The sequence below is a fragment of the Thunnus thynnus genome, chromosome 14 (genome assembly GCF_963924715.1).
Source record: "Thunnus thynnus chromosome 14, fThuThy2.1, whole genome shotgun sequence".
NCBI classification, from domain to species: domain Eukaryota; kingdom Metazoa; phylum Chordata; class Actinopteri; order Scombriformes; family Scombridae; genus Thunnus; species Thunnus thynnus.
The window spans coordinates 12,170,033-12,184,508 of record NC_089530.1 but is presented as its reverse complement, the minus strand read 5'-3'; the positions used below and the strand labels follow the sequence as shown (position 1 = coordinate 12,184,508).

The 14,476-nt window shown below is 39.3% G+C and overlaps 1 protein-coding gene across 3 annotated transcripts in view; it reads right to left on the bottom strand.

The window, feature by feature from the left end:
- The window catches only part of wdr27 (WD repeat domain 27), a 53,224-nt gene that overhangs the window by 16,341 nt on the left and 22,407 nt on the right, over positions 1 to 14,476 (bottom strand). For 2 of the 3 annotated variants that reach the window (XM_067609853.1, XM_067609852.1), the window contains exons 21-23: positions 10,910 to 11,007; positions 3,081 to 3,183; positions 271 to 369 (exon numbers count right to left, since the gene is read on the bottom strand). In XM_067609853.1, coding sequence (XP_067465954.1) covers positions 271 to 369; positions 3,081 to 3,183; positions 10,910 to 11,007 — 300 coding nt within the window. Of the gene's footprint in view, positions 1 to 270; positions 370 to 3,080; positions 3,184 to 10,909; positions 11,008 to 14,476 lie in introns of those variants that run through there. The other variant, XM_067609854.1, reaches the window with a different exon arrangement.

Genomic DNA, 14,476 nt, shown 5'->3' with positions numbered 1-14,476 from the left:
CAGGGGTTATAAAGTGACTCTGTCTGATACCTGATGTGAGTAGATTCCCAAACTGAAGGTAAGGACACTCACTTAAGCTGTACAATATATTTAATCTGGTCAATAACTACTCAGACGTTGAGAAAAAATATATGTTTCTTTAGATATGATAATGAGATTGTCCAGTTCCATGAGATGGACCACTGAATGCAAGATAAAGGAGTAAACTGAAATAGAAAATACAGTACCAAAACCAAAACAGAAAAAAGGTAGAGGAAGACAGTTTCTCACCTCTGGTGTGGCAGGATTGAAAGCCACACTGAGCACTGTCTCTGAGTGTTTTTGAAGTTTGTGGAGGTATCTGCTGCTCCGGATGTCATACACGTAGACCTGCAATGAATGAGATGGACTAAATGAACATAAGTAGACATAAAGTGTAGCCATACAGTGATGTACAGATGTAGGAGAAGAACCTATGTCAATTCTGTTAAGGCTGACCCACCTTGAAGCTCATTTTGGGTGCACAATACATACAACACACAAGTTTAAGTAAACAGGTGTTTGAACTGAACAAGGAGCAAATATCAAAGGTTGCACAACTGCATACAAAGTCAATGGAAAAAGACAAATGCGGACAAGAACAGATGTGGATTCACTTTACACACTGCTAAAGTTAAAAATGCTTCCTGTTTAAGTTTTGAGATCAGTCCAGACACATACACAGGGACGCTCCACAAACATAGTCGGCGTGTGTACAGCTGACATCTGTGCTGTCACGTTCATTGGCTGTTTGTGGCAAATAAGCGTGTTCAGTATGAACACCTGATGATTACACGTCATAGTTTACAGCAACATTTATCCTCTTATCACACTGATTAAAGCTTTTTTGATTATCACCGGGAGTTTGTGATTATGTTCAGAGATTAGCTAAAGACATACTTGGCTCTTGTTGACATCAGTAATCAGACACATAAAATTATGCAATATCTGTGCCAGAACCAGTTATCCCAACTATGGACTAAACCCAAATGACTCTGTAGATAAGTTCAATGTATTTAAAAAAAATATCTATCCAGTATTAAAAGTTGCTGCTGAATACTCACATTCTCAGTTTTGTTTCCTGTGATCAGATATTTCTCATATGAATGAGGACCATTTTAGGTCACATTTTCTGTCAGCAAAGTACTTGTACAGGTTGTGTTAAGACAATATTAAACACTGAACCACAAAGAAGTTTCACATCTTTTGTAGAAAAAATGTGAATACATTCCTAAAACTAAGATTCTGAAGGGGTAGCATTTCAGTAGGGGTACTGAAACTCCTGATTTACAGGCTCATCATACACTCATGGTAGTCAAATACTGTGTACTTCAAAATCAAGTTGTCATTGATATGGATTTTAATAAACCCCTGCAGATATAATATTGTTAATTTCTGCTTTGAGATAGTAAAAACCATACCAATCATCCCTTTACTTGTGGGTGTTATGTAGGTGTGGATTATATACTTCCACAAAATGTCACAAGACATATCCATACAGCTTGTGTGGAGATCTTAGAATTAATGCTTAATTAGAAATCTTAGAATAGTAATATGAATGTGTGTTATCAGCTTGTCAGCACAGCAATACAATCAGTGAGCTTTAAGACCCATTCATTTGCTTCAGTGCCATGAGCACAGATAAAAACAGATGTGGGATGTTTGTTACCAGACGACGACTCATCAGATTCCTGCAGCTGTTTTGTATTACGTTTTTCCCTAAAAAACACTTCAAGTGAGCTCTGTCAAACAGTCCATGGGTCTCCTGTCTACGGCATATGACGTGTGTAGTGCCTAAAAGGGCATTAGATACTTGGAAGAAAAAGTTCTTTCAAGAATGCTTAAATATCACATGCAACCCCAGATGAATCAGTTTTTTATCAACATTAACTAAGGCAGAGAGCAGGGCCAATAGAGCCTGGGCAGTGAAAACGTGTGAATTGAAGAAAACACACTTTCTGATATGACAAGAGGGGACATCAGAAAGGCTGAAAATACCACAGATTTCAACTGTACACACAACAGGTTAATATTGACCACACTGAAATGATACTCCACTTAGATTGTTTTTGGCCCTATGTTTTTCTGGAAAATGTGTAATATGAGTCTAGGGAGTCTTTTTAGAATATTCAGGTTCTTTTTTTCCATGATTGCTTTTTGAAATATTAAGACAAGTACAAATGTGTCTGGCGTATAGAAGTCTCAGGGCAGCTACAAATAAATATGGTGTAGCTCACTACCATATACGCTCCTGATTTCCAAGAAATGCTGGAAATGTCCGATCTCGACAGAGATGCTCTCAAATGTCCGCGCTGTGCTGAGTGCCCATAATTAATAATAACTAGCAGCATGTACATATTATTCCACTGCTTTCAACAAGCACGTACACCAGAAGAAAAGAGAGATGGATAAGGAAAAGGGAGGCAGTCTTCCGAAAACGTCTTGAAAGCAAATATAAGGCACAGTCTGGAAAAGCAATTAAACAGTTCTGCTTCAACATGAATGTTGAATTTGACTTCTATGGAAAAAGGCCTGAGTCCAAGTAAAAATCTCTGAGTCAAGCACAAACAGTCTTCACCTAAAATGGAGATGAAACTGATAAAGATAAGCTGCTTTTTTCATGCTGTCTTACAACTTAACAAGGTGAATTAAGATATAAACGTATGAAATATATAAATTATTATATAAACATAAATACAAGTCATGCATAAACTAATTTACTGTAGTAAGTCAGAATGGTTAGCTGTCTATGCCTCTCGATCAACAAAGTCAGTAGGATTCATCCTCTGGGAACCATGACTGTCTGTATAAAATTTCATGGCAATCCATCAAATAGTTGTTGAGATATTTCAGTCTGGACCAAAGTGGTGGACCAACAGAGTAATACTGCCATCCCTAGAGCCATGTAGCTAGCATGGCTAAAAATGATTGACTATCATAGATTTAAATATTGTCATATTATTGTTATGGGAAACCTAAAAGTCTGACCCATAACTAAAGAAGTACATGGGAGATTAAAACACACACTGTGTAAGGAAACCCTCAAAGTATTTACAACTTACACACATATCCTCAGAGCCAGAGGCAATGAACCGGCCACATGGTGAGATGGCTGAAGAGCATGGATGGCAGCGATTAAGGTGGTTCTCATAACGCCGTACACACCTGAGGAGGAAATGCACATAATGGTGAGAAATGAAAGCAAAAAAGAGACAATATATATCAATATATATAATTTCTACCTGCCTCATTGCAGTGGTCATATTATTAAAGACTGAAATAGAAAGTAGCATCTTTAATAAAAAAACAGTACTACTATCTGATAAACAAAGTGCATGAGTGAAATATCTTTGGTTTGGAAATTAAGTGTTTCAATCAAGTGCAGTCATTTTTATATTGAACTGATCTGTTATCCCATATAAAGGTTGTACAATGGAAATACAGTGTCTATTAGTATACCTACACTGGCAGGAACAAAATGCTACCCTTCAGAATTCACGTTTTACAAACATCTGAACCAGTTGAAGACAAAGAGTTAAGCATGACTCAAGCAAAACACAGGAAAGAGAAGGTAGTAGATGACGAATAGCCCCCTCGTGCAACTGCTGTGCTGTTTCATTTGGTTTGCAACAGCATGTAATGTCTTTACAATGCCACTAACAGCTAGCTGAGCTAGGGTCTCTATAAGGGCTGGCATTTTGGCAGAGCGGGCCTTTGACAGGATCTGGTGAGAAAATTTCTTTGACATTCAGATGCTAATGTCATTAAGTCTGGCTAAAAGTAGGTCATATTCACTGGTGACCATAAAGGAATTCGATATACCCAGTTCCAGTGAGTTATTGAGACATACACGAGGTAGACAAATTATAATAAAATGTGGGTTAATACATTTTTTTCTGAGCAATAACTAATGAAGCTTATAATGCTGAATTGTTGTTGAGTATGTCTTGAGTCAACTCTATGGAATTTTTAGTTTTTTTGGTGTTGTTGTATTGAATGGTATTACTGTATTTTGTCAGGTGTTCCTCTCATGTTTTCATTACGTTGTCACTGCCAGCTAACTGCACAATCTGCCCATACAGCCCTCGAGAGCGTAAGTTACAAAGTCTCACTGGCTGAGCATACAGCCCGTCCTCAAAAGAAAAACGATAGTATAGGTCTAAAATTGAGGCTGCCAAAAACAACCTATAGTTATGTTTACACCATCTAGCGGCTGTACTAATTATGATCCAGGGAAGTGATGCAGTTCAGATGATGTCAATATACACTCACCAGCCACTTTATTAGGAACACATGTGCAATCTAATGTCGGGACATGTAAAAAAAAAAAAAAAAAAAAAAAAAAGTAACATTGTACTGTTTATTGTTGCCATGATGACAAAGGTTGCATAACTTTAAGGAAGTATAAACCATGTTTCAAGTGATCATTTTAACCATGGGTGTATTATAAGAGCTGGATATTGTGCCGCTACTCAGCCTTGCAGCCAGTTTTTCCTAGTGGCCACTCGCGGTTTTGTAGTGAAAAATACCCCTGCAGCCCAAAACGCATTTTTCCCACAGACCAACATTGTAAAAGAGATGTGTGTAACACTGTTGACAGGACACCTCGAACTGCAAACAAGGTTAATTATGATTCTTTCTATTATGACTTTTTGATCCATGGAGGCTTTATATTTGTAAAACTTTCTTCAAGCTGAGAAAAGCAATTTAAAAATCCATGATGTCATCACGATGTAAAGTTAATGGGTCAAGCAGGAACTTGCGGGCGGGGCCAGCTGGAGAAACACTACTGCGTATATTCAGTGGGCTGCACAACGCAGAAGCAAAGCTGGAAGCTAGAAACTTTTTTGGCGTATGCGCGAGGCAACCAATTCATAGTGGACTGAATAGGCGCCATTTTCGGTCCGGTATCAGTACCAAACCATGATCTTTCCATAAGCCTAACCAAGTGTTTCTTGTGCCTAAACCTAACCAGACTGTAACCACAGCGTTAGCAAACCATAAAACATAATTATTGTTATTTATTATTGTAATTATGGTTTTGGAAAGCCGGAGTGCATTATACTGCTGCTACAGTAGATGGCGTAAACGCAACTGTAGGTTGTTTTTGCCAGCCTGAATTTTAGACCTATACCGCCATTTTGGATGTGTTGGTTCATAAGGCTGAGTGAGTTCGATCAAGAACCTAGATTGTCAGGACGATGCCGAAAAAGGGCCTGACTGAAAAACCAGTGCTGGAGGGGTATCCTTCTTAACAGACTTGATTGGACTAGTGGTTGGAGATTGGAGAGTGGAGGCAGCTATCATCAGATCCAGCAACACCATTGACTAACACATGCTTGCAAGGTTTCTACCAGTATCAAGACCCAGCTACGTTTATACATTCATGTTCAAACAGAAAAAACAGAGGCCAACAGATGAAAATTGAGAACATGGTGACAAAATTTCAAATGACTGACAGCTAGTGCAGCCCAAAATCTAGACTGTGAAAATTTTGTTGAGTCTCTGAACCCACTAAAGCCAGGAGATACTGGATACTGACAAAGAAAAATGTTTTTAACTTACAAAATACTTTTGCCTTACAATTGGTTTACCTGAATCTAAGAATATATTAAGTATGTTAAAAAATATACCCCCTAGGGTTATGTTATCTTCTCTGTGAGAGCAACTCATGTGATAAACTGTGTAAAATCTGACCTTTTATCATTAAGACTGCATAGCAAGATGGATTTAGAAGTATCACAGAAGTATCTGTGTCTAAATCCCCCTAAATACATCTGGGCATTCAGGTCTGCAGCCGAGCTGACGCAACCTGTCACTGTAACGCCAACAGCAGCCAGTTTAACAAGTTAGAGTAAACACTCATCTGGTTTTCTAGGTCAGAATGTGGATCTAATGTTTTGACTGGGGGAGAGGACATGCTGGGCTGAATCCCACACACACATCCTCAATGTTGAGTGATGACTATCCGGCATTCGCCTGATGACTAACACAGACTGCACTGGAGGGTCGATCCTCTTGAGTGTGAGCCTATAAGGTTACTGAATCCACCTGGGTATTCAGTGTCAGTCATCAAGGTAATCAGCAGGCTAATCATGGCTCATTATTTGCAGCCAACATATTTCATCCAATTTAACTGTGTCAGTGCAAATCAAGGGAAAGCCTACTCTTTCTTGTACTATTTGATATTCAGTATAAATACATTATTGATCTATTTAGGCTAGTAACAATGAATTGCTCAGCATGAATTCATCAAATGATGGAAATTTCATTTCACTGAACTAAGGACAAGCAGACCACAACGTGTTTTCTCTCTCACTCCGATTTTAGTGTCTGAGTGAGTATGATTTTTAACTATGTAAATGCTGGTGTATAGACCCTGCACAACTGATAAATGATGTCTTGCCACATCATTTGGAAATGTAAGGAGTGGGGTCTTACAGAAATAAACTGTAACCATTGCAGTAGTTTACTTTGCATATGAAACTCGTAAAGTATGTCAAGCTTTCAAAAATCATTTCCTTCATTATTAGATCTTTGATGGATAGACGTGGGTATCAGGCATGTTTGTGCCTCTGTCTGAAAAGGAAGGGGCAAGAAGTTCTGGTAATTCTCGGGTAACAGAGAAAAATAAAATGAAGACTGACTTAACCAGTGTCCACTGAGTGAAATGTACATATCCCATTGTGATTTTTCTGGAAGTTCTCCAATTTGATCAAAGACAGAATGCAGCATTAACCTCAACTTTTAACCCAACTTAAAGCTTTTGTGAATGTGAGTAAATATATGTGTCTAATAAGAACACTGTTCTATCACCAGTAAGGTATAATGGCCATGCCCATGGCCATATACAGCCATTAAACACAAATGTAGTCTGTCTGTCTTTAGACTGTAGACTGTCTTTACCCAGACAGTAATTCATCATCAGTGTTTATGGACAAGCATAATAAGGTCATAAAATTACTCCGTTAATGACATTTTTCCGATGGCAACATAATTTATTACATTTTTATTGATAAAATAGCAATGGCCCAACAAAATTGCGGATATCCAACTAAATATGCTGCTTATTTAATTAGCCAGGTTTTGTGAGAGAATACTTTTGGTGCGGGTCTCTAGATTGCCTACGTGATTTTATGCCTGCCAGCCAAATTTCTATACACGTAGGTATAACTTAGGCTAATAAAAACAGCTTCATTTCAATTATTTTTTCCAATAGCTAAGAATATGGATCACATTTGGTTTTATGTGCCGAGGTTTGGAAGTATCCACTGTCTTTTCAGAGGCAATGCCTCAGTAACTCTGGCTGATCCACATATCTTGCTTTGACCAGTTTTTATTGGAATGTGTTCTGATTAGCTTAAGCATACTTTCAGTATGCTGTTAATATATTGAAGCTACTTAGACTCACACATGTATTTCATCTATTAGGAGTTTCAATCATATGTCACAAAGTTTTGTTTTTTACAACAGGTAAAACTTTTTTCAGGCGTTTTGTTCAAAGCAAAAAAGTATATGACATGGTCAGGCAATGCATAGATCCATTTAGAGGACAGACCTACAGCATACTGAATGAAATACTCTGACTGATTGTAGCAATGATAGCAATGACATGAGCATCTTATGTAATCACACTATTCCAAGAATTTTTATATTGCCTTATTATGTCAGGGGGATTCTGATGAACACAAAATCTGGTATGTATTTAATTATTTCCATTAGCTGGAATTTTTATATTGCCTTATGTCATGAGGGGATTCTGATAAAAACAAAACCTGGTATGTACTTAATTACTTCCATTAACTGCAAGCCTCAAATAAAATAAAAGAAATAGAAAGGCACAAGCCAGGGTGTCACTACTGGGAGCAGATTTGAGAACACTCATGAATGATGAAGATGAGTAAACCAGTTAGGTGCAGACTCACTCACTGCATCCAGAAGATGTTAAAACTTGTTTTAAAAAAGTCTTAATCAATAACATTCTGAATTAAACATTGTTTTTTCTGGAACTGATGATGGAAGTTGCGAATGAGTGAGCCATCTCGCCTCCTTCTCATCTCTGTTGAGAGTTGCACATGTGCAGTACCGATTGGATGGTATGTACAGATCGGGTGGTGACACGTTGCTAGCCTCAGAAGCTAATTCCCAGCCAAGCCAGTAGCTGTTCCAGTGGGTTGCTAGCCCTGGCATACTAGTTATTAGCCTCAGAAGCTAATGACCAGCTAAGCCAGTAGCTGATCCGGTGGGTTGCTAGCAAGCCCCCAGGAACAGTGCTAGCCTGTGAAGCCAAGTTGACATAGCAGCCAAACCGCGTAATTAAAAAAAGTAATTAATTATCAAAAAGACTTTTCCCCATAGACTTATATTGTGAAAGATACATCTGTAAATCAGCAGATAATTTTTTTGGAGCGTTCCAACCCCCGTGAAATGACTCACTATCAGAATTTGATCAGTTCAGTCTGATCACATTTTGAAAGTCTGGAAGAGCTGCATGATTGAATTGTTTTATCCCCATTCAAATTAGCTGGAGGGTTAAACCAGAAGTAGCCAGCTTGGTCGGCGAAAGTCACCAGTGCGCTTGCTCTATGGGCCCCACAGATGCAGAAAAAATGCAGAAGAAGTTGAACTTTTTTGGCTTCATGCGCCACTGAGCAACTTTATTCATAGGAATTAACGGGGCCCCGCCTCCGATGCTGTATCCAGTTCTCTTTATATGTCCATGGTTGCTAGCCCTGGCATGCTAGTTACTAGCCGCAGAAGCTAATGACCAGCCAAGGCAGTAGGCGATCCGTTGGGCTGCTAAGTTAGATGCATGAGTTACCACCTTGGCCGAATGAATAGTCGGCTTCTCATTTCTCACTGCTGGCTTCTAATTTCCCACCACCGGCCTCTCAGTTACCAGTGCCGGCTTATCATTGGCCAGATCAGTAGATGGCTTTGGCAAGGATATAGCCTCCACCAACTTCTCAGTAGTCTTAATTTTGTCCCTTACCCTGTGCCATAGTAACAAGAGGTAAAATTATTTCAATGTCAACTGCCTCAAAGAAACAGCAACTGGAAAATTAGCAGAATCTAGAAAATTAGATTAAAATACAAGAAAGAAAACATAAACAGTTTAAAAATGAGAAAGACCTAAAAGCTCTACAAAAATGAGGACAAAAATCATGGATGTATTATAAGAGCTGGACAGGGCTCTGCTGCTCAGCCTTGCAGCCAATTTTCCCAGTGGTCACTCGCAGTATTGCAGCAAAAATCCCCCTTTGGCCCAAAATGCATTTTCCCCATAGACCACCACTGTAAAGTAGATGTCTGTAAAACTGTAAAAACTGTACAGGACACCTCAACCTGCAAACAAAGTTAATTATGACTCTTTCTTTTATGAATTTTTGATCCATGGAGGTTTTATGCTGCACAATGCGGAAGCAAACCCAGAAGCTAGAAACTTTTTTTGGCGTATGCGCCAAGAAGGGTCATCTGCAGTCTTGCAGACTTACACGACACACCCACTTCACTACATGTCATGCCCACTTGAATACATCACCCCTGGTATCCAGCTCTTATAATACATCCATGACAAAAACTAGATGAGCTGTTGACATATAAAGCGAAATGGGCCCCCTTAGATTTACTGGTCTGACTTGCTGTGAGATGGGGACACAGGGAAAGCAAGCTGTTGGCATTCCAGGAGATAGACACTGTTAATTCTGTATCTGGCTGAATAGAAGAATACTTTTAAAAAAATCTTTTTTTTGTTTGTGCTATTCTCTTGAAATAATGTTTTTTCCCTCTTAAGAACTTTTATTGGTAATTGGAAATGTTGGATGTACTTTGTGGTCAAGGAATGTTCAAGATTTCTATGTGATCAATGTTTTATTTTGATACTAAACTAAATTAGTTCAAAAGCACACACACATACACACTCACACACTCACACACACACACACACGCACACAAAGAAATAAACAGAAACATTAATTCAGGGGAGCTGTAACTCTTAGTGGTTAGTGCTAGCTACAGAAGTTTATCAAAGAGGAAAATAAAATGAGCAGGGCTGACAAAATGAAAAAATGTTCCTACATATTGTTCTCATGCATCCATATGTTTCATCTCAGAGGAACTGCATCTGCTGAGGGACGCTTGCTGACAGCTCTCTGAACCAGAAATTGACCTGGAAACCAGGCACAAATATTTATCAGATAGCAATAAGGTTTTGACGGAGTCTGGGATGAGGAGTTAAACACGGAAGCAGTCTCAGACGTGAAAGAATGAAGTACTCAATAATGCCGTCTACTGGGCCAAAAGGAACATTTTGAAATCCAAGAGAGCCTACTTGAATTATCCTCCTTATATGGCTATCTGCTACTAAGGGCCGAAGAAAATTAAACTCAGCTACGTACTTTGGAAATTGAACAATTTCGGAATTCACTCATCAACTTAGGAATGTTTGTGTAAGAAACAATGATGATTTAATTTGAATATAAGTTACCTGTGCACTCCCAGTAAAAGCAGAGGTATAAAAAATAACAATGGTTTCTTATTTGATATGTTTGAACATTTATTGCTCTCAGCTAATTTTGATGTATTTGATGAAGAAACTCTTCATCCAGTGGAATCCCTGAGTGGAAAACTATCACCTATGTGTCTAAAATATAAACCTATGAAGCATTGAAGCTTCTTTGTCTCTTCTTCTGGGTAAGTTACCACACTGTAGTGCCACCCAGACTTAATATTTTCCCTCAGAAAAGCCTGAGAACACTGAGGCACAACTCACTGCCTTTACACGCCACATGTGTCTGTATCTGTTTCAATGCACTTTTCTTGCCTGAGTTTCACACATTAAAGATCAACTTTTTACAATAAATCCAGCATAACAAAGTATCTTAACACCAACCTAAGTGTACGAAGGTCCCAAATCTTTACACCATCCGTGACTGCACCGGTAAGGAAGAGGTTGTATGAATCTGGAGCCTGTGTGCTGAACATGGAGCCCTGTGAAAAAACAAAAAATGCCTAGTCAGCCCATGCTTGACTGAAATAGTTTGTAAATTAGCTTCTCATATTGTCCAGTACTGGAAAATTCTGTTTCCGTATATCCTGTATTGGCAAATAGTTTTAATATTACTATTCCAGGTCCCACAATCATTCCTGTAACTAGAGGGAAAAATTAAAGACAATGTAAGTATAGTGAGGCTGAAATGGGTGAAGTGTTACTAAATTTGTCGTTGTTTTCCATCTTTTATCCACCACACTGAGGTAGGCCTCAGCTATAAATATATGGAGTTTCCACTGCATGTCTATACATGGATTCCGAATATGACTTTCACACACAGTTATCAGATGATGCATACAAGTGAGAGTGTGTGTGAGAGAGAGAGAGCGGTCGGAGTGTTTTGTGTTTAGATTTCCATTAAGAGTGTGAGAACGGGAGCCTTAGAGGGCATTTCCAGTTCCATTTTCCGAGAAGTCCTCTGCTCTGATGAGTTCCAGGTGAATTTTGCAGAGGAGGCGATGGAAATTTGAAGTGGGAAAAGCTGCTTCACATGCTGCAGTTCCTGATGTTTGGTCCGCCTCAGGACGACAAAGCGAGGGGAGGGAAGAGTGATGTTATGTGTGCAGTCTCCAGGCGGGGGCAATCCCTATGATCCACAGGTATTAACCCTGCAGCACCCAAAGGCCGTCGGGCAACCAGGCAGAGGACCCCACATTGACGCAACAGCCAAGCTGAAACAACACACCATAGGCAGCCCACAATGTACGGCACACAATAGCTGGCGTGACAAAGACCAGGCACCTCTGAGTTTAAGGAATAAAGTCAGCTGTGTGCAAGGCTGCATCAGTGGGTTAATGCATTTAATCCATGCCACTAGCTGTAGTTTATCCAGCTAATCCGGGCTGCCCTGAGTGTCAAGCATGCACAGGTCAACATGCAGAAGTGAGTAAAGTCAATACTCAAGGGTCACTGGGTACAAGCCCCTCTCTTACACACACACTTCTCTGTATTCCAGTAAGTAACAAAATTTCCATAATTTGTTTGATCAAAATTAATGGCTGTCTTTGTATTATAAAGCTTGCAAACATTAATGACTATATATGAAGAGGAACCAGGACCTTCACTTCTCTGTAACTAGTGCAGCGCCTGTTCAGAATGTGCCTGTTGGGAATGGGACAATTTCTCAGTACCTAGAGAGAACAGTGCCCGTCCCCTAAACGCCTCTCATGCAGACTATTGGTAGATGCTACAATTTACCGATGCTCCCTAAATGCCTTAGATGCAGGCTTTTGGTAGACAATACAATTTACCAATGTACCCAAAATGCCTCACACACAGGCTATCAGTAGACACTATAATTTACCCATGTTCCCTAAACGCCTCACATGCAGAGTATCTGGAGACTACAATTTTGAGTTGAGCTGAAGTTGATAGGATGAACTGTAGTGCCTGTTCAAAATGTGCCATAGACATCCTGCACTATGTCTTGAACATGCATAGAAAGTTTCCGTGCATGAGGAACGGGAATAGAGCTTAACTCTCTAAAATTTTTCAATTCATTCTCTATGGTAGTTCTTCTTAATTTGGATATAATCCCACCTCTGACCACAATGTGGGTTGCAATGGCAGAGTGGCGCTGTCTGTATTTGTCCGTATACCTTTGTTTAAGAGGTATTTTTATATATTTCTGAACATGCCTGAGACATCCAGCTCTAAGTGTTGCACGTACATGCCAAGTTTTGTTCACAGTAACATTACACAGTTCAACAGTAGAGCTTAAGTCTTAAACTTTTTCAAGCCATTAACACTACGGATGTAATCCCACCTCCGACCACAATGTGGGTTGCAATGGCAGAGTGGCGCTGTCCATATTTCCACTCCTTGACTCCACGGGCAGAAGGAGAGGCAAATCAACTTTGTAGAAGCAACATGAGGTATTTTCATATATTTCTGAACATACCTGAGACATCCAGCACTAAGTCTTGCATGTACATGCCAAGTTTCATTCACAGTACACAGTTCAATAGTAGACCTTAAGTCTGTTTTCAAGTCATTAACACTATGGGTTGCAATGGCAGAGTCGCGCTGTCAGTATTTCTGCTCGTTGACTCCACGGACAGAAGAGGAAGGAGTAAATCAACGTTATTTATGAGGTATTTTTATATATTTATCGAGAACCGCTCATCCAAACAACTTCGCATATCAACATTGCACTTCCTCATTTCCCCAGCAACCCACCTGCCAGGTATGAAGTGGATTGGATGAACAGTTCTCGAGATATGTGAAGGACAAACTTACATACATATAGGCACACAGACAGAGATTCCTTGCTTTATATATAGATATGTAATCTGATAGTTATACAGAAATGTAAATAACAGCAGAAACCCAGACTTGCATGAATTTATTACTGATATTTATACACACATTTTGAGTGATGCATTCACTCATTCTTCATAGCACTATAATGGCTATGGACCTAGGCCCAAGCTGTCTACTTGTTAGACACTAGCAAATTAGGCCCATATTGGTTCAAGACATTGATGTGGGAGTAAGGCCACATAAACCCAAACTGCATCATGGAACAGCATTACTCCAAGGCCATCATCCAGCCTGGAATCTCCTCCTGCCATCTCTATGGCAGTCTTAATCCTGATTCACCAGGGATTTACATTCAAACACTCAGCAAGATGAATGATACTGATGATGGCATGTCCTGTCTGTCTGCCTGTCATGGAAATATTTGGGTAGTTTTTTTTAAACCACGACCTTCTTCATTCACAGCACAAACTAACACTTTTATTCCCCTCAAAGACGATCTGCGCCTTATGTAACTCTCGCAACACTCGAAGATGTCTTATGTAATACTATAACATCTGCCAAATAGTAGACCCTTCAAGGGTAAGATTGAGGATGGGGCTCACACTACCCATTGATGCCAAGCCAAGCAAATTCTTCACTGTGTGGGTCAGGTCTAAATGTCACTCAGTCTGCCTGTGGCGTGATGGGATGTCTTTACTTCTATCCATTCACAAACGCTATCAGCTACGAAAGAGAAAAACAAGTCTCTGACGCAGATTTGACAAAAACTCATAAGCCTCAGAAACCTACGTGTGTGACTTTTTGAAACTATAAGTTTGTTATTCAGTAATTTAAAATGACTTTAAAGGTAAGTGCTGTTTTCACGACATCAAAGTGTATGGTTGAATGCAAACTGTCTGAGATCAGAATGAGGAAACATTGGAAGAAATATTGTAGAGTAACAAGTATGAAATAATTTTGCATTTTAGAATCACACTCAATGAATGTGCTCTATTAATGATGTAAGAAGGTAGAGTTGAGGCTGCAGACTGTGTGATAAAAACAATGGTGATATTTGAATTTTTACTGGTTATTGTATTTCATCGGTCACAGTCACAACTGTGTAACTTTGGAGTAAAACTTTCTCCATAGTTTCCAGTTTTCCTA